The 19,322-nt window shown below is 40.8% G+C and overlaps 1 protein-coding gene across 1 annotated transcript in view; it reads right to left on the reverse strand.

Annotated features, from left to right (window-relative positions):
* Nucleotides 1-41: 41 nt before the first annotated feature.
* The window catches only part of fnbp1l (formin binding protein 1-like), a 61,739-nt gene continuing 42,458 nt past the window's right edge, over nt 42-19,322 (reverse strand). The window contains exons 7-16 of the mRNA XM_008284293.1: nt 18,586-18,714; nt 17,200-17,346; nt 16,795-17,034; nt 12,013-12,122; nt 11,540-11,672; nt 11,283-11,377; nt 10,074-10,249; nt 9,696-9,733; nt 8,390-8,510; nt 42-6,233 (exon numbers count right to left, since the gene is read on the reverse strand). Coding sequence (XP_008282515.1) covers nt 6,226-6,233; nt 8,390-8,510; nt 9,696-9,733; nt 10,074-10,249; nt 11,283-11,377; nt 11,540-11,672; nt 12,013-12,122; nt 16,795-17,034; nt 17,200-17,346; nt 18,586-18,714 — 1,197 coding nt within the window. The 3' untranslated portion in view covers nt 42-6,225. The remainder of the gene's footprint in view (nt 6,234-8,389; nt 8,511-9,695; nt 9,734-10,073; nt 10,250-11,282; nt 11,378-11,539; nt 11,673-12,012; nt 12,123-16,794; nt 17,035-17,199; nt 17,347-18,585; nt 18,715-19,322) is intronic.

Genomic DNA, 19,322 nt, shown 5'->3' on the forward strand with positions numbered 1-19,322 from the left:
CTTCACCTTTCTGCTTTCAGTAACTTTAAGACACAAATCCATTTTTTTTCCATTGCTGCTTATTTTATTAGAACAATATTTTGAAAGAAGAAGAAAAAAAAAAAAGCATTTTGTTCACAAAGTGTCGGACAACATTCAAAGTAAAAAGATGTGCACAACAATATGGAGAGAGAAGTACTGCCATTGGTTACAACATGGTAAAAACACAGATTTACATGTTAATATCCTGCTAAAACACCTTGTACCTGCTGTGGTTTGTCTTTTCTGATAAAAAAAAAAAAAGAAGAAAAGATTAAATATCTTTACATGGTTGTTGGGTACAAAGTTTCCACAGGATGCGAGTGATGATGAGTTTTTTTTTTGTTGTTTTTTTTTTTAAAAGAAGAGGAATGTGGAGAAGAACACGTCTGGTTTTTGCTGGGCGGTAAAACAGCACCACGCTCACAGTAGGCTTCAGTAAAACACTGTCTGTACAAGAACTTACTGCACGTTTTATCATATTTACTGTTGCATCTCAAAGCTCATTTACTATTTTGTAGTTTTGCACTGATATTTGGAGTTACAGCACAGCGGCCATTAGAATACGCACAGTTTTATATGTAGATTATTGATTTTAAAAAATGACAGGACTTTTGGTGTGTTTTGCTCATTTGATTAAAGGGACAGTACACTCCAAATGGACCTTTCATGCAAACTGAACAGGACATTTTGAAAGGAGAATTTGGAGAAGACCATCTATTTAAGCGTTTGCATGATATACTCGAGGTAAAAACAATGCCCTGCATAAATGTTCAGCTAGGATAAGAAACTCTGTCGGAGGTTTATCTCCTCTGCGACATGAACGAATCCTGTCTGAGCGCACATTTCAAATTACAACACGAAGCAGAGTTTTAGTGTCGGTGCTGAAACTGTCAAGTTATCGACTTTATCAAGCAAAAAGCCCAAACATTCATTTGTTCCTGCTTGCGAGAATGACCTGCTTTTCACTACATCACTGAAAGCTGAATATCTTTGGGTTTTGGACGGTTTGTTTAACAGAACCAGCATCTGGAAGACAAACTTTTTTTTTTTTTAATAAGTCACTTTTAAATATTTTTTATAGACTTAACAGTCATAAAATAACTAATTAGCAATGACAATCTAGTAGCAGCAGTCCTAAATGCTTTAAAATGGGAGTTGGCTTTAATGGTATGACTGCATTACCACTAGAACCAAATAATCGAACGCCTTGTTTCCACACAGTTTTGTTTGGATTTCTTAATTCTACATAATATACAGACCACGCCACCTTGTGTTCAACCCAATGAAATGCATGTTTTTTAATGGCTGGATTAAGCTAGGCTACTTTTAGCAGTTTTTGCCAACCTGTTTTACAAAGAATGCACGTGGAGCCAAACCAGGCCCAGTGATTCATGGGAAGAAAGAAGTGAGGCGGTCGTTCTGCGGGTGTGAAGCCAGTTGCATTAAACCCTTAATATATGTCACACAGCTAGAACATGTTAAACTAGCTTAACTAGTTACTTTTAAAATTATACATACACACAATGTCTGCAAACACAGTCAACCGACTGACCGCTCCGTCACCTCATTTGTTCTCCAGTTTCCTTGAACAGGTTTTTTTTTTTTTAACCTCTGACATCCAGGTATTTTACAACTTTTTCAACATACTCGAGAGAAGTTGTGGACTGAAAAGTTAAATAAATACATCAGATTACTGGCCTACTATAGAAAGAAACTTCCAGTTGACCCGCATTTGAATAGAGCTCTGTGGAAACGAGGCATTAATCTGATATCACAGCTTTCAAAAGAAGGCCAGAAAATACGTCATTCTAGCTTTGTTTAGCGAGTCGTAAGCATCCGACTGTAGCTGGCCCTCGTTTGGAAAACCGTGGCATCATACATATATATAAAAAAAGCAAAAAGAATTGATGAATTTTTGTGCTTGTCTAAAAGGCATCGTCTTTAAATACAACATCTGGCTGCAGAAACTAATGGGTTTCTTTCATTTGCGCCCAAGCAAATGAAACGCACTCACTCAGTATGGAGGGAATCTGACAGGAATAGCTTCAGGATGTATTGGGAAATATCTGTTGATACTATTATCACATCTGTATGCTAAAGCAGAAGCCATTTAGCTTAGCTTAGCATGAAGATTGGGAAACAGATTTAACCAAAAGTGTAAAAACAAACGGTTCCTTTTTGTTTTTTTCAAAAACGCCTAACTCTTGCCGACCGCCAAAGTGGTCACAGATGGAAGCTGTGACTTGAAGAGGAAAAGAAAAGTTCAAGTAACAACATTTACAGCATCGTTCTGCACATTTCACAGCTTCATCGAAGAAACACCGATTACAACTAAGGCGCGGCCACCTGCTGTTGGATTAGTTTGATATGAAGAATCGTTAGTGGCTTTTTTTTTTTTTTAATTTATTATTGTTAAATAGTCTAGCTGTGTAATTTTGTTTGTTAGTCTACAAAACAGATACAGTGAGCGGCTTAAAAACAATCACCAGAGAGATGAATGAATCCAAAGAATCTAGAAAATCATGCAAGAAAAGTTAGAAAAAGAGTATAAAACCATTAACAAGAAAAATTACTCAACCGTTTTTTTTTGTTTCTCGCTACGACACAGTGGTCATTCGGAAAGTTCAGACGTCTCTCAGCAGACGCCACAGACCTCGATTCATCCGTTCATTCATTCACTCTTTCATTTAATCAGATTCAAATCAGGGCAAAGTGCATCGGTTCAATTCAAACCTTGTTGTCTCTCACGAAGAGGGTCAAACAAACAAACCTAAAAACAATCACCATGGAAACACATTCAGCATGACAACAGATGTTAATATGTACAAATCATTCAATGGTAAAAACTAACGTCACACATGTAACGAGCGCACATGTGCACACGTTTATTTGTTGATGTGTGCGGAAAATCAAACAACCGACGCATGAATTTTGGCGTGTTTGGTCTTCCGTACATGTTGCAGGTTACATGGGTGCGTGTCGTCACATTCGCAAATACAACTGATTACATAGAAAACCTTTTCACGGAGACGCAGTTGAGAGTCCCCCTGTGGAGGTGAGGGGTGAGCCCAGGTGGCTGATGGGAGATGTAGTCAGGCGGAAGAGCAGACACACTCAGGTATGTGTGAGGAAAAAAAAAAACAAAAAAAACCCCTCCACGGTAGAACAACGTGGAGTTTTAAGGCAGAGTCTTAACTGCAACAAGAACAGAGCTCCTCTTTTCTTTTTTTTGTTTAAAAGTGGTCCAGTTCGGATGGAGCTGCGTTTTGGTGAAGGAAGGACGCCATCTGCTGGTCGATTGCTGGAATCACAACCCGAGAAGAAAAGAAAAGAAAGAGGAGGAGGAAAGGAGGAGGAGGAGGAGGAGAGGTCCTGTATTCCCCTGATAGTCCTGCTATCTGAGTAGCTCTAAGAGACAAACATAAATAAATCACACTCATGCCGGAACTTCATTAGAACAACGACACAGCATTCGACACACGACACGGCCGGAGATGCACGCGCTTCATGGATGACGGACCCCATCATGTTTGTGACGAGTTAAAAACATGCGACTGTATGAGGGTGGAGGCAGGCATGAGGAGCAGAGTGGCGCAGGCAGGCAGACATCACCAACAGAGCACAGAGGAGAAGGACAAGGGTGAGTTGGAGCACTGACAATGTTAGTGGCAGCAAACAGTGAGAGGAGCCGACCCTGAGAGATGATACACCCTGATGCTGAGTTTAAAGGCTGCTGGCTTTCTCTCATGTGCAGCACAAGGCTGGGCAGAAAGTGTGTGTTTTAGGAAATATAGCGAGTGAATAAATTGAGTGGTGTAACATTTCGATATTTGATGCAGAAGTTGTGAAAATGGAGAATATGTCACTAAAAGACAGCTCCAAGATGCAAGCTGACATCCTTACTTGCAGGTCAGTGCACCTTCCTCAGCTGTGTTCGTATCTGATAGCCTGTGAAAGCTTTAAATGAAAAATAAATTGAATGGTAGCCACTTCACAAGACCTTCCCTCCAGACAATCTGCCCAGCTGCTGCAGAGGAGACAAACAGAACTTAGAAGTTATCCTGTTAGTTGGGTGAGATGCTCCTATCCAGCATATAAGGATCAATTCACACCACGTCAGAGAGCAAAACCTGGTGCTGCAACCTTGAAGTACATGTATGTTGTAGCAGGTTTAGAATATCGTCAGTTGATGTGATATAATTTGCTTCTAAACAGCCATTCACAGAAGTCCCTAAAGAAAGTAAAGCCCTAAGTTGCAGCTTGTTTGCATTTCAGTCAAACGCTGCCTGCAGCTTCCTCTTCCAGCCCAGCAGCAGAGGAGGAGGTTGATTGTGAAATACCACGGGTTCTCCCTTTTTTTCTGCCACTGCTGCTCATGCTACTTGAAACTGGACACAAGTGTGTGATTGTGGTAGAACCTGCAGGGTGTAAACTAAATGACCAGCTTATTAGCTACATCTAGCCAAAACTAAAGCTACGTTCACATTACATGATGGAGTGGCATCGACTTTAGACATTGGTTTGTTGACTACTACAGTTCAAGAACTCAATCAAAAAGTAACCCTGCCACAAAACATGCCCTACTTTACTGTCTATTTAACTCTAAAGGGAAGCATAACTTCCTAAGTGAACATCGTGCTGTATTCAAAAAGTTGTGGAACTAGTGATTGAGACCATGAACTTATTAGGAAAATGTTTACTGAGGTGGGGAAAAAAAATCAAGTGAGAAATACTTCAATGGATTTCTGTACACTCTGACCTCTTTCTGCAACCAGAGGAGTCGCCCCCTGCTGGCTGCTAGAAACAAATACAGGTTTAAGGTATTTAAACCATCATCATCTTCAGGGTTCAACAAAAAGATGAGGAAGTTCAAACTTTTATGGAGAAGCTTTGATTCGAGCCAAACTGGAAGGAGTTTCTTGTTAAATAATGCTGGACGTGTATCCTAGCAGCTTTGTCTGGTAAAACATGCACATGCATAACGGTTTTAGAACCTCAGCAGTTTTTACATGGCTGCAAACAAGAACCATCAATACAAGAAAAGCAGAAAATTTTGCATTAAAGCCTGGAATGTGAACGTAGCCTCATGCTTTGTAACCCAACGTGCTCCAATAAATCCTACCTGCACGTTCAGTTTTTACTGAAACTGTTCAGGATGATTTTGGGAGATGTAGTTTGTGGTGCTGCTGATAAAAACAGGCTCCACAAATGACATGGACTCCTCTCTGGAAAACTGAACAGTCCAACCTTTATGCAGATGGAATTTATTGCAGAGCTGTTGGATTTGTCTGCATTAGTTTTAGCTTCTGTACCTAATAAACTGCAAGTAATGCTGTTTAGCTGCTGCAGTTGTGACTCGCTGAACTGAAAGCTCTTTTCTTCTTCTGCTGCTGCTTTTAGTACAAACTGTCCCACAGTTCAGGGTTGGACTTCTCTGAATACAAATCAGGATCTTACTTGATGACATTAACCCTCTGAAACCCAACACCAAAATTACACCATTTATCAAAGCCAGAAACTGGAAAAGCAGAACCAATCATTGGATTTTCAACTTTCCAGCTAATTATGTCTGACATGTAGTTCTCTCACAAAATATTAATCAAATCTATGCTTAAATTTGTGACATTTCATCAATATCGGCGTCTTTTACATGTGTCATTTGAAAAAAAAATCTCTGAAAATTAACGGTTTGCACCAGATTCTGTAAATAGAACTAATAATTCTGTGACAGTCACGCAACACAAATCTGGTGACTCTTTGGCTGAACTGCAGGCTGTGCTTACACAGAGCAGAAAACAGACAATGTATGTAAAAATAAACAACATGAATAGTAGGTAGAGCCGCATGTAAACAGGGAACGATGAGCTCACAGTGAGGAAAAATGTGACAAGACCAAAAAACATCCAGAAACTGTTTGGGGTTCAGAGGGTTAGGTGTGTTAAAGCTTTGATATCATCTCTTCTACCTTCATCGCTCCCTTCTTTCCTCTCGTCTCCCAGAATGCTTTGCTGATTATGGATGTGTGAGCATGCAGACATGCAAACCTCCCTCGCAGCTCGCTTCATCTCTTTCCTTCTCTCTACCTTCCACCTCCCTCTCTCTCTCACTCTCTCTCTCTTTCTTGGTCACCCCCACCACCAAATAATCAGCAATCAGCGTGAGCCCTCCACCAGCCAATCAAATCGCCCGGCCACTCTGCAGCCCTCAGGAACCTGCAGTCACATAGAGGAGAGAGACGGTTACTACTAAAACACACCGAGACACACACACTCATACACATCACAGAAGAGCTTTCTGGGGTAAAGTTTACGGTGGGACAGATTCACTTTCTGTTCTGCTGATTCACTGAGTGCAAGTGGAAGACAAATGGATCCAGAGCATGTAAGGTATTCTGAAACCTCTGTCTGCTAAAGTCATTAGAAGACAACTGCCAGGAACATCCTATCTATATTTATTTTGTCTGGATCACATATTATGAAGAAGACTGGACACCTGTGGCCAAGTTACATACCAACTACTCAACACTGGGCCCAACGCAGGCGTTTTTAAATCATTTTGTCAATCCAGCACAGAATGAATCCATTAAATGTCGAAATGTTGTTTAGAGTCAGTGTGGCAATGGCTGAGCAGTTTCTGTAGAAGGCTTTGACTTTGTTGTGCTGTAATTTGCTAACTTCTGTCACATTTGGCAGCCTTTACCTTCAAAACGTTTTCCTGGAAATAGCGCAAGAACTGATAACATGACAGACATGGTGGGAAGTCTCTGCTCTGCACAGTCACTCAGGGTTTAGCTGCCATCAACATGCTACACCCTTATTTGTGCTACATGCTGCTGCCTGCAAACATGACTACATTCAGCTGGCACAGGTACTAGAAAATACTGGAAGTGCAGCTTTTGTTATTATCATTGATATTAATGGAAATTAACGGTCAGAACTGCTGATAATCAGTGACTCAGTGTCAGTACGACTGCAAGAAAACATCAAATAATCCTGACATTTTACTTTTATTGAGCGCTTCCTAACTTTGTTTTCTTTCAAAGCATGACTAGGCGTCTATGGAAGAATTTCTCAAGCATTCTTAGTTAAAGGATGAAGCAGGTGATATTCTCCTGTTTCCTCCTGCCAGCAAATCCCACAAAAAGATCAAAACAGCCAATGCACTGACCGTACTAACACGCTTTGTTTGTGTATCAATGCCTCGTATATCTTATCGCTTCATTTCAAATAGCGCCATAATTATCAAAAACAAACTAAAAGCCACGTTGCTGTGTTATCTTTTGTTCTAATTGAGTTTGTCCTACAAACATAGTCCTGCTGCCTCTAAAATGCAACATTTTCTGCTCAGCTGCAGCTGAGATTGGGGACTAACAAAACAGCTTAAAAGTAGCTTTGATTTCTGTTTTTACAATCTGTTCCTTAAAAGTCTCTCAGCTTGTGCTGGAGTGTCCCTTTAATACACAGATGAAAACAGACTACACTGACCAGCTACTTGGTTTGGAAACCAATAGACTTGGGATGTTGGTTTTTCTGGACATTGTTGAAAGTGATGAGAACACAAATGATGCCAGCTTTGTCCATCAAGTGTCCAGTGCAGTCAGTGAATAATACAATATTACGAGGACTATGTGAGCCCAACTCCATCTTTTCTAGAGAAGGAAAAGCAATATGTGAAGTTTATCTCCTGATGTTTTCCGGTGATATTGGATGGCATTGCTGCAGCTGCATCCAAACAAAATTCCAACGTGATGGCACAGATAGGAGAAAAAATGTGCATAAACACACACACTGCAATCAGACAGAGACGGATGCAATCAGAACATATTTCACTTCATATTATGTTGATAGAGAGCTTAAAAATCAGGGAGTTTGACGATCTCCACTTAGAAAAGGAAGCATTAAAATAATTAAAAGAACAGATCAAATAAAAAAAAAGTTTGTTCTAATATATTACTTGTTACTTGAATGCTTTGATTAATGACAAGTGGTGTAGCTTTAAAAAAAATCGCTTAAAACAGCAGCAGACACATGCTTCACACACATGCACACACACACAGAAATACCTGATATACAAAACGCAAATTACTCAAACACCCTCAAATAGGTTTTTCCTATTTGTCTTTGTGCTCAGACACTCACCTCGAAAACATCAGTCCCACAGATATGAAACGAATGGTTACAGGGTTTGAAGGAATAAACAGACAGAAGGATAAAGAGATGGGATGGAAACCAGAACAGAAACAGACGACACATGTCCATGCAGATGTTCAGATGCTGTCTTTTTTTTTCCTTTTGTGGTGTTATGTTGTGAGGAAATGGAGAAAATGACAGACAGAGGACAGTGCAGCTTCAGATGTAGGTCACAGCACCTTTGCTGTTTTTCTCCAGGGTGATTTCTACGTAGGAGGTGGGAACGTAGCCCTCCTCCCCGCTCTGCTTTCTCGCCCGAGTCCAACCGTCACCTTTATCCTCCTCGATGATGTACAACACCTGAAGACAGGAGATTATTTAATTAGTGCAATTAATTTGTGGGTAATGGGCGATTAGCTCTGTGACACAACACTCAAGGACGAAGATGCTTTGAGGTAAATGCTGATGTTTAGAAGGAATGTTCAACACTTTTCAATACATTTTCTAATGAACACAAAGCCCGACTGAGGCTGAGGTACATGTGTTTTGGTCTGCAGTTGTTTTGTCAGAAATCAAATACAGAATAAAATCAATTTAATGTCAATTTAATGAGTAAATGTCAGGAGTTCATCAAAGTGCGTATAAAACTTTCTACCAATTTCTGAAATAGTTTTTGAGATATAATCTGGATAAACGCTCGTGTGGCTAATTGCATATTAAGTGATGAGACGTCAGTTGCCAGGATGTGTTCTCAACAAAATGTCACATAAAGTTGCAGTGGGCAGAAATGTGGAAAAGGCTAAAAAGCCAGAAATGTAAAAATATACCGGCTTCCCCAAACACAAGCTCACACTTCAAACCACAAAGTTTGAAGCAGGGATCATCATTCATACATCCCAGTGGCATATGTGACGGCTGCTTTGGTTCCCATATCATGTGTCTGCATATCAGTGCACGACAGAAATAAACTATGCTTAACTTCTATTATCAGTTAATATGAAGAAAGATATTCTATTATTAAACATGTGTGGCAGTGGCCGTTAAAGGATCAGGCTTAGGTATTACAGATCAATTAAAAATTGCCTTAATCGACTTTTGAGACGAAAAGTTGTGCTTATTTGCAGCTTTAACTAGGATTCAAATCCCATTCTGCCAAGTAAAAGTTGCACCATCCATTTTGCACCCTCTGTGGGCTTTGTTTTCATTGATACTGTCTGACTTCTTTTGGGTAATAAGCCCTATGATTTGCTACATGATTTTCTGAACTTAAAAACCGAGACAAGAGGAAGTGCAGTGGTCTAGTTGCCTCTTGCACAATTTGAATTGCAATATGCTTAAAATTGCTATAAAATGCTTAATACTGCCTACCTCAGCTTTAAGAGGCTTAACTTCTAAAACTACAGCAAGCATGGACTACTTTTTTCCCCTTCTGCTGTGAATGGTGATAGACAGATTTTCAAACCATACAGTTTAAAACCAAACTTTCAACGAAACTCGAACAAATGATTAATCAAATAACACTTAGGTTAAAAAAAAGAGCATTACCTCATCTTCCGCCATCACCAGTGTCCCTTCGTTCTGACCTAAAAGTGAAACAAAAGCATGCAGTTTAACCTTGTCAAAGCCAATTCTTCAATTTTTATGTTTGTGCATGTAGTTAATACGTAAACATAATCTCTTATCAATGATCAAAATAATCGGCTTAACACAGAAAAATCCAAGATGCTGGTGACATGTGGGATGTAATCTCATCAGCTTATGTCAACATCCTGCTCATCTGGTAACCAGGAAGACAAGTCAGCCACAAAACAATCCTGACTTACAGTTTGCTCTGTCGCATGTCATTATTTCCCCACCTCAGGAGTCTTTAATAAGTCATTTAAGACTGTGTCTTCTAAAAGACTGTCCAACAGGCGTTCTCACCGTCAAATGAATACAGCGCTTTGCAGTGTCCGATGGCAGGCAGCGGGTCGTCATCATCAAATTCATCGTCGAACTCATGCGGGTCGGGGTTGGGCGGTCCGGGCTGTGCAGGAGTGGAGCGGTGGTGAGGCGTGTGATGCTCCTGACTGGTGTCGTCTGTGTAACTGCCCTCAGGACTGAAACACACATGAGATTAGGACTTTTTAAGATCAATTCAATGAAGTTAAAGACCATACTTTTGCAAAATGAGTATTCTTGTTTGTGTTTTGTTTGATTTTCAACCAAGTGCTATGTTCACCCTAAAAAGCTGGATGTTTGCTGTTGCACAAAGAATTCAAGCAATAAATAAAGAACATATATTTAAACAAAATACATGTGTGAAAAAACACAAAATAAATATATTTGTTGACACAACTGATCCAAATGAAATATTCGTAAGTGCAAAATGTTCTTGTTTATTTGCTTTCAATGGAGCCAATCATATTTTCTTGATACATCTACAGTTGTACAACAGGTTCATTTCAGATATTTTTAGATTATGTCCACAGAAATTAGTGAAAGTAGATTAAGAAACTGAAACTAAATCTCATTTCCCATGTTGATGGCACTTTTTAGGCCTCGTACAATGGCCTTATTTTGCATAAACAAATTTCGGACTTTCCAAGGATGCACGTGTGTCGCATGCAAATTTCAAGGATTATTTCAAGTGGCCCTTCTTGTCCTCTCTGAGCTTCACTCTGACCTTTTCATGCCTCTACGAGATCCTAGAAATGTCAAACTATGTCACAAAAAGCCTCCATAATGTGATTACTGCAGCCTTGGCAGATATTATCCATTACTACCTAATGTTCAGATGTAAATGGTAAATGGTAAATGGTCTGCACTTATATAGCGCTTTTCTACCTTTGCGGCACTCAAAGCGCTTTACAATGTTTCTCATTCACCCATTCACACACACATTCACACACCAATGGCGACAGAGCTGCCATGCAAGGCGCTAGCCTGCCATTGGGAGCAACTTCGGGTTCAGTGTCTTGCCCAAGGACACTTCGACTGTGGACTGGGGATCGAACCGCCAACCTTGCGATTAGAGGACAACCCGCTCTACCACCTGAGCCACAGCCGCCCCATGTAGCAGCGATGTAGCAGCGAGCCTCCTTCTCCCTGTGTCTAATGTGTCTTTCTATTGTTTTACGAAGGCGTTTTTACCTCTCTCTGCCTTGAGGAGTGTGATGGTGGTTGTCGGCGCTGTGTCTTCTGTCTCCTCTGGAACTCTGCTTTCCCTCCACCTCAGATAACCAAGTCTGTCAACAGAGACAAAGAGATTGAATTGGTATGTTTTGATTGAAACCACCATCATCTACACACAAAGGAGTCGGTGCCGTCACCCAAAAAACGACCCAAAAGCTGTATGCACCAACAGTAGTGAAACTGACTCCAATCCACCTGACCTCGACTGTCTTTACCTCGTTTTTATGGATTTCAGAGCGTAGCTTCTCCATGTTACAAATGGTCTCCGATATTTTAGGCTGCAGGCTGTTGGGGTCTCCCATCTGAGGATTCTTCTCGTACACATCCTTCATCTTGTTCAGGGCGTCTCTGACAGAAACACACAAACAGTGACTGAAGCTGATGGAGCAGAGTAATGTTAAGCAACCACACTAGCAGCTCCACACTGTGCTACAGGTATTTGAAGTCCTCCTCGCTGATCCTAGCTGTCCGTTATTCAACACAGCTACATTGCAACATCCCGCTGGAAATCTCTGCTAGTGATTTGAAGCTGTTAAATCAAGGCTGGCGCTCAGATCAGATTAAAGAAACCCATTGGAAGAATGAGATATTTCAACTTAAAGACTTCTAACAACCAGACTAAGCTGTCTTGATTCCCCTGAATATTCATGGTTTGGACTGGGGAAGGATGTGTCAGTTAGTGTCTTACCTTTGATCCATCTCTTTCTGGAGTTCTTTGCTGAGTTCATCAATCCTCTGCTGCAGCCTCTTCCTCCTCTGCTCAGGAGGCAAGTGGCTGAAATCCTCCAGAGAAGGCGCCTAGTGAAGAGAAACAGCACTCAGCTTCATTGTAGACTTAGCAAGCTTTATGTCACCTCAGTCAGCGATGCCAGAGAGCGATCACAGCTGTTAGAACACAGCTGTTAGAAGGTTTAGATGCTGCAGATTGATCTGGTTTGTGTAGTTTGAAAGTTATAGTTTAAAAATAAGCAACTCAAACCAACATGTAGCTGCTGAACTCAAATGACAGAATAGCGCGTTGAAGACAGGCGGAGCTACATTCTCACTAGGATGGTTTAAATGTTAACATGTCACATATTTAAAACTGACTAAACACTTTGAGACATGACCTTGGAATCAAATTCACCACAGCTGTCTATGAGCAGCTGTTCTGGAGTGTGTGAACATATGAGCTCAGAATAAATGTATTCAGTTGACATGGAATTTTTCTAGTTTTTCTACATCTTTGAAGGACTTTGTGTTGGCTTAAAAGTGAATTTGAGATCCTGGAAACAGCTGCTGTGGTGGGATTGTTTTAGCAATTCCAAGACAAAAACTATTTCTAATCATAACTGGGGCTAAACAATAATTAACATTGGAATAGAAAACAGTTTATCCTCCCTGGACAGGTTCATCTGTGAGATCTAGTGCAATCCAAAGCTACAGCTCAGCCATAAATTGGACTTTTATAAAGCATCTACCTCTTTAGCTTCAGTGGATTTTGTCAAAAGGTGATAATTGTAGTATATTACTTCAGTCAGAGTAGGTGAAAGTGTCCTCGACTGCATTTCATTTGAAAATGAATTTCTCCAAGAGGCAAATGGGGTGGACAAAATAACAGCAACACGTTTAAACGTAATGTAGTCGTCACCAACGTCTACAGCCTCCACCACAAACAAGTAGAATTGTCAGTGTAGAAGCTTCAGAAAAGTAGAATTTAAAGCAGAGCTGTTGCCTTGGATTGTATTACATTACACAGGTACCTAGTAAAATAGCTGGTGAGTGTGTAAACACCTTCTTAGACAGTGTACAGTACAACAGCTGACAACAGCAGGTAGTGAAATGCTACTTTAGCACCTGTTCCTCTTTCCTTTGACACACAGCAAAAAAAATCTATTCTACCTAGAAAAGGGCAGTAGTTAACTTCACTACAGGCTTTGTACAGTGTATGGGACAGTAGGGGAAGTCCTACAGGGGGAGGAAACATGCATTGGTGCCTATGTTGCTGGATCTTCCTATCACTAGTCTGCACACTCACACAAACTCACTTACCATCTTCACTGACCACTGAGACGTTAAGAATTAACCATTACAGCAAAAGAAAAGAAAAGGAAAAAGAAAACAAAATTGGATGCCAGTTAGTTGTCAGTACAGTTGTCCCAAAACCAGTCACACTTTTTGTTCCCAGTGAGGCCAGAAGGTCATGACAAAATCAAAAGTGGCTCTTCATGTGCCATGAGGCCACAACAAATATCAGTTAATGCTTACTAGAAGCATTTCATCTGCTTTCATCAGTACTGACGGAACTATTCTTGTGAAGAGTCGGAGCACTCCTGCTTCTGTAAAAGTAACTTTGAGCTAATCCACTTTTTGTGAGAATAAAAATCTGACTTTCTGCTGATTAATGAAAATACCTTAGGGAAAACTCAGAGGAAAAAACAGATGGGTTGACAAACAACAACATCTGAATTGGTGAATAAGTGGTAGAAATTAAAAATGCATTCTCCCATTCCTTTTATTTGCTGTACATTTCTGTGAAATCTCTATATTGTGATTTCACAGTATTCTGCAGGGTTCTTGACCGCTAGGACAGATAAAGTATGGATGTATGAGTTCAATTTTGGGGTATTGTGTGCACGAATGAGCTGCATTTGCCACATCGTCCTGCTGCTGGTTTCATGTCATATTGATTATGGACAGCTGGTGGCAGTAACGTGCAAACGAAAGCTGCAATCTGGCTGTAAAAGGCACTGAGGCCACTTCAAGCTAGCAAACATGGAGGTAAACAACGCTGGGGTTAAAATCTGAGTTTACTGTCACTATGGATTAATCTGCTGGTTCGTGTCTGTAATTTCACAATAACTGTCTTGTCAGTTAAAAAAAATTAAATAGAATTAGCAGAAAATAGCCAATAGAGCCCAATGACATGGATTCAAATTGTCTTTTGCAAAGTGACATCTGTTTGTTTACAGGAGCTCCACGGGACAATTTTAACAGACTTCCTACACGATTGACTCACTGACTCCCTGTCTGGAGAACATCTCTCTAAGTTGGATCATTTTCCATAACCAGTGAGAAACATTTACGGTCAACTTGTTCCCCCGCCTGTTCTTCTGATGGAAACTTGACTGGATCAGTACATGACACGAGAAGCAGCGAGTCACAGATGGTGCAGACAGAACTGATGGAAACCCAGTACACGCTCTGGCTTTGCACGACGGCGACTGATATTTACAGGTTTGTGTTAAACTGTCTGAAAGCAGAAAGCTCTGTTTCACAGCTCAGTGACGCTGTTAGTGGAGCCACACGTCACTGCAGACTCCCCCCACACAACAACACTGCAAACATAATGCCAAACAAACTCCAAACCCCTCAAACACCAACACACCATCAATCACCAAGGATCCTCCATCTTGTGATTGGAGCAAAATTCTGTCTCAAGAAGAAAAGGAGGAAAAGAATCAAAGAAAAACTAATGACACAAGAACAGGAAAAGGAGAAATTAGTGGAAGAAACAATGCTACAGGTTGTCTGCAAGTTTCTCAAGTCAAATTCAAATTATTTTATGTATTAGTCAAAATGAGCACTGAAGTTTTTTTGACTAATTTCCCCTTGGAGATGGCTTAAATGTAAGTCTAAAACAGAACATTTTCTACATTTATGTTAATTTAAGATATTTTAAAGTATGTTCTGACCTGCAGACATCCCATAGAAAATATTTTAAAAAACTAGATCACAACAGCTTGTCTGAATCAAACACACTATAGTGATTCTTCCTGTCTCACCCCTCTCCTGAGGCCCTTCAAATTCTGGGGGATTCTGGGTACTGTAGTCTTTATCTCAGACAGATAGTGGCTCACAAGGTCGGAGCTGAACCGAGGAGGAGGGAAAAGGTGGGAAGTGGGCCGGGGACGGGAGGAGGAAGGTGGTGGAGGAGGAGAGGAGGAAGGGGACTGGTGGGGAGCAGGAAGAGAGGACAAAGCCAGAGGTCAGGATGACACTTAAGTGTGGATTTGTGTTGTACTGCTCAAGTTTTTCTGCTTTGATGATGGTTTTTAGCTCTGGGGAGGAGAGTCAGTCATGGTCACACAGGACAAGTGGAAGGTGAAAAACTTCAAAAGCAACTCAGTTAAGATTCCTCAACGTTGCCCCCAAGCCTGCAGGAACAGATCCAATTACAGATTTGTACAAGTGATCTTCAACTGGTTTGAAGGGGATGAAGCTCGGATAAAAAAGAAGTGAAGTTTTGTACATCTGGTCAATCAAATCTGGTCAAAACACACAATGGTCACATGTTTTAAAGCTTTGACTGCTGCTTATCTAATTAAAACTATTTTAATATCATAGGAACACATTCATCTTCATGGGCTTTAAAATTCCAACTTGTGTGAAGCATGCCTGTGAAATTTTAGGGTGCTGAGTATTGAACGATTAAAGCAGTCCATGTACACAAACACACACCCTAATCATCACCCAGGTTCCTGATAGTGTGAGGCAGCCGATGACGGCAACGTAACAGCAGAAGGTTAATGATTGACCAACACCGTCTTTATTGAGAGGGGCAAGGTCCACGGAGTGCGTCGGAGGAAGGGTTTGGGAGGGTTGTTATTACAAACAGTGGAAAGGTGATAAAAACTTACGACTCAACATTAGCGATATGTACAAAGTGAATCCGTGAGAAAAACAGGGGGCTGAATTTATTATGTTACGTGACTGTAACACTAACTACGGTAAGTTTGCAAAAATTGGAGAACTAGTGGCACTTGAATTTACACTGAACTGAGTATGGAAATAAACTATATCTATAGTGCGTTCAAGAGACTCCTGAGGGAGCTTCAATTCTGTAAAAATGCAGTTTGCAAGAACATATAAAGAACATTGGTACATCACAGCCACATTTATGAAGCATCCTCTGACTATTTTAAGATAGATCGCTTTTAGGCAGCAGTTGCAAGATAATATCACATTCATGATAAATGCAGTACAATTTTCCAGCTTAGTCTAACTTTATGTAAAATAAATAATTACTACCACTTAAGTACATTGATCCCACTTATTTTCAATTGACTTTCCCCTGTTTAAAAGTTTATTTGTGTGGGGCGCCCGGATAGCTCGGCGGGTAGGGCGGGCGACCCATGTCCAGGGGCTTTAATCCCCGACGCAGCGGCCGCAGTTCGATTCCAGCCAGCGGCTCATTTGCTGCATGTCATTCCCCCGCTCTCCTCCCCACGTTTCTCTGTCTATCTTAACTGTCACTATCAGTAAAGGCGGAAAAGCCCCCCAAAAAAATTTATAAAGAAATTCTAATTTACAGCCAGGGAATATTCCAAGCCTTTTCAGATCGTGCGCACATCTTAAGAGAAATAAGATATTTTAACTTGTATAATTGATATTTACAGTTCTAATGTTGATGGTACAAAGTCACGGGTGCATGTGATGAATATGGGTGGTTATTTTGAAAGTTACAACATGCATGCATCACTCCTCGTACCTTTGGTTTCTTCCCAAACAGCCACAGCTTGTTCTTGGTTTTGCTTATGGCGTGTTTCGGGTCGGACCGTGACCCCGGGGCTCCATCTCTGTCTCTGTCTCTGTCTCTGTCTCCTTTGGGCGTGTTGCTGATGGTCCCGTCTGAACCTGTTCTGCTCAAATTCTGACTAAAGTCCTCGAAGGGGAAGTCGCCTGGGGGGTCAAAGCCTGACTTAAAAGACTCCACAACTATGGTTGAATCCTGGGAAGAGGGGAAGACAGAACACAGTTGAGAGGGAGGAGAGAATAAAGAAAAAATGGGTTGCCGTATCTCTGTATAACACTGGGCACCAGCTGAATTGTTCAGAACAATTTTGTTAAGGTGCTTATGATAACTGTGTTCTCTTTTCTTCCTTCCACTACATACCCGTCGCTCATCTACAGCTTTGGCAGCAGAAACCATTCCTTCTAGACATTTGGAGACAATGGGAATGACTCTCCGCTCTGCCTCTGCAAAGCTTCGATACGTCTCTCCGAGCTTCACCGTCCGACGCTCGTCCATGTCCTGCAGATTCTGTAACACAGAGGAGAAGAAGTGAAAGAAGCACTAGCAACAAGGCAAACACCGCAGCGCTCCTACAGACACTTAGCCTTTTGGTGGGTAAACAACTTGTCAGAGTTTGCAGATCCTTTCACTGGACAGCACCGACACCCAGTCAGCAGAACAGTGATGGTTTACATGAGATCAGCCGCTAAGTTAAACATCTGATGGGGCACTTAACCGGGCACACACTTTGTCCAAACATGATCTTGGATTAAGTGAGAGCCAAAGCAAGTAAACATTAGTGCTTTGTTGGCATGCTACTTCAAAACATTAAAGATCTGGTATTAGAAGAGCTTTCAGCTCCTTTTTATAAATACTGAGAGTATTTTAAACATATCCTTGACGTTGTATTTGCAAAAGAGTTTGATCATCGGACTCCATCTTTCCTTACAGCCCAGATTCATTTCTGTCCTCCAGCAGACTGTTGCACAAGCTATTTACATTACAGCTGCATTATTCATTCAGCCAATCAGAATACTGCCTAGGAAAGGGTGATTGGATGATAGCAACGTGTGTGGGCAACATACTTCATCAACACAATAAGAAAATTGTTCAATGGAATGTTATTAAAGTACATATTGTTTAATGCTCCCTCTCTGACTCATAAATAGCTAATCATACGCCTTGATACTGGAGCAGGCTAAAAACATGTCTTTAAAAATGACTGATAAATATTGACTGAAAAGAAATATTCTATTATGTAAATAAATAAAGAATAATTCTAATTCCAGACGCTGCATCATTACCTCGAGCAACTGCTGTAGCTGGCAATGCAGAAGTATTCGGGAGAAGTATTTTTTTCATGTTAACGTGGGGGTTGCTAGTTTAGCTTTGGCAGCACTGTGTCCAAAAAAAAATTGCAGCCATTCTTGAAGTGAATTTTATTCCTGCAAGGGAGTAACTTCACACGCTCTTCCAGTGTCGTCACCTTGACCTCGTGCGGTGGGTTTGCATTAATGCTCTGGAGCTTTTTTTTGATTTGAATTCCTGGTGCAGCAAGTACCACCACGAGCTCCAGGTGTCAAAATTCTAAGATAACTTAGAAAGGCAGACGAGCTTGATCTTAGTAGTTCTACAGCAGAGGAGGGGTCCCTGCAATTCTTGCACTTCAAAAAGAGGTTATTATTTATGTCGACGAAAAGTCAGAAAAACGACAATTGAAATACCTACAAGAAAATAAACACATGGATGTGAAGCTGCTGGGTTTACCTTGAAGATGTGTGGTATGGCGTTGTTGAAATGTTTCCACTGCTCTGCGTTGAAGTTCTGTAGCTGAGCCGCGTACTCGTTCTTACTCTCATCAGCCGTGTGAGTGCGCAGGTAGAACTGTGCTTTGGCCTGAACAATTACATCCACAGAAACATTACATCAGCGGTGGTTGATACCTCAGCAACCAGCAGTCTGCCCAATGTAACCGCACCAGAAGAAAATAAATAAAATCACACACGTAATGGTATTTAGACTCATTCAAAGTCCTGTTTTAAATGCGAAAATGTTCTCTTTTTTTATTAACAATTTAAAAAATATTATTTAAACTTGACCATGAGGGTAAACATCTCTAATACAGCGCCTGCTATTTCCATGGTTTCACGATGTTAGAAATTGTTAAACGCACTCATCTAAAACAAGGTTTACTGGGCTGTGACTTCAGTCCTACTTGGAACACTTCATTTTCCTAAACTTAATCCACCAGGTCTAATTATACAGTAAGTTGTGGGGGAAAAGCAGCTACAGTATAATTTCACAGGCATCAATTACACACTCCTAACTTAAACAGTGGCTATGACGGGAGCGAACTGAAGTCAATTGTGTTGTCATTAAATTTTTTTAATGCTGAACATGAAAAATGTGAAATCTGTGTGAGAGGAGTTTGTTCAACTACTTCTCCGTCTTTAGACTCCAGCCTATGATATGGTGAAGTCAACCTCTAAGTATATTTACTGATT

Source organism: Stegastes partitus, unplaced genomic scaffold (assembly GCF_000690725.1).
Source record: "Stegastes partitus isolate 25-593 unplaced genomic scaffold, Stegastes_partitus-1.0.2 Scaffold353, whole genome shotgun sequence".
NCBI lineage: Eukaryota > Metazoa > Chordata > Actinopteri > Pomacentridae > Stegastes > Stegastes partitus.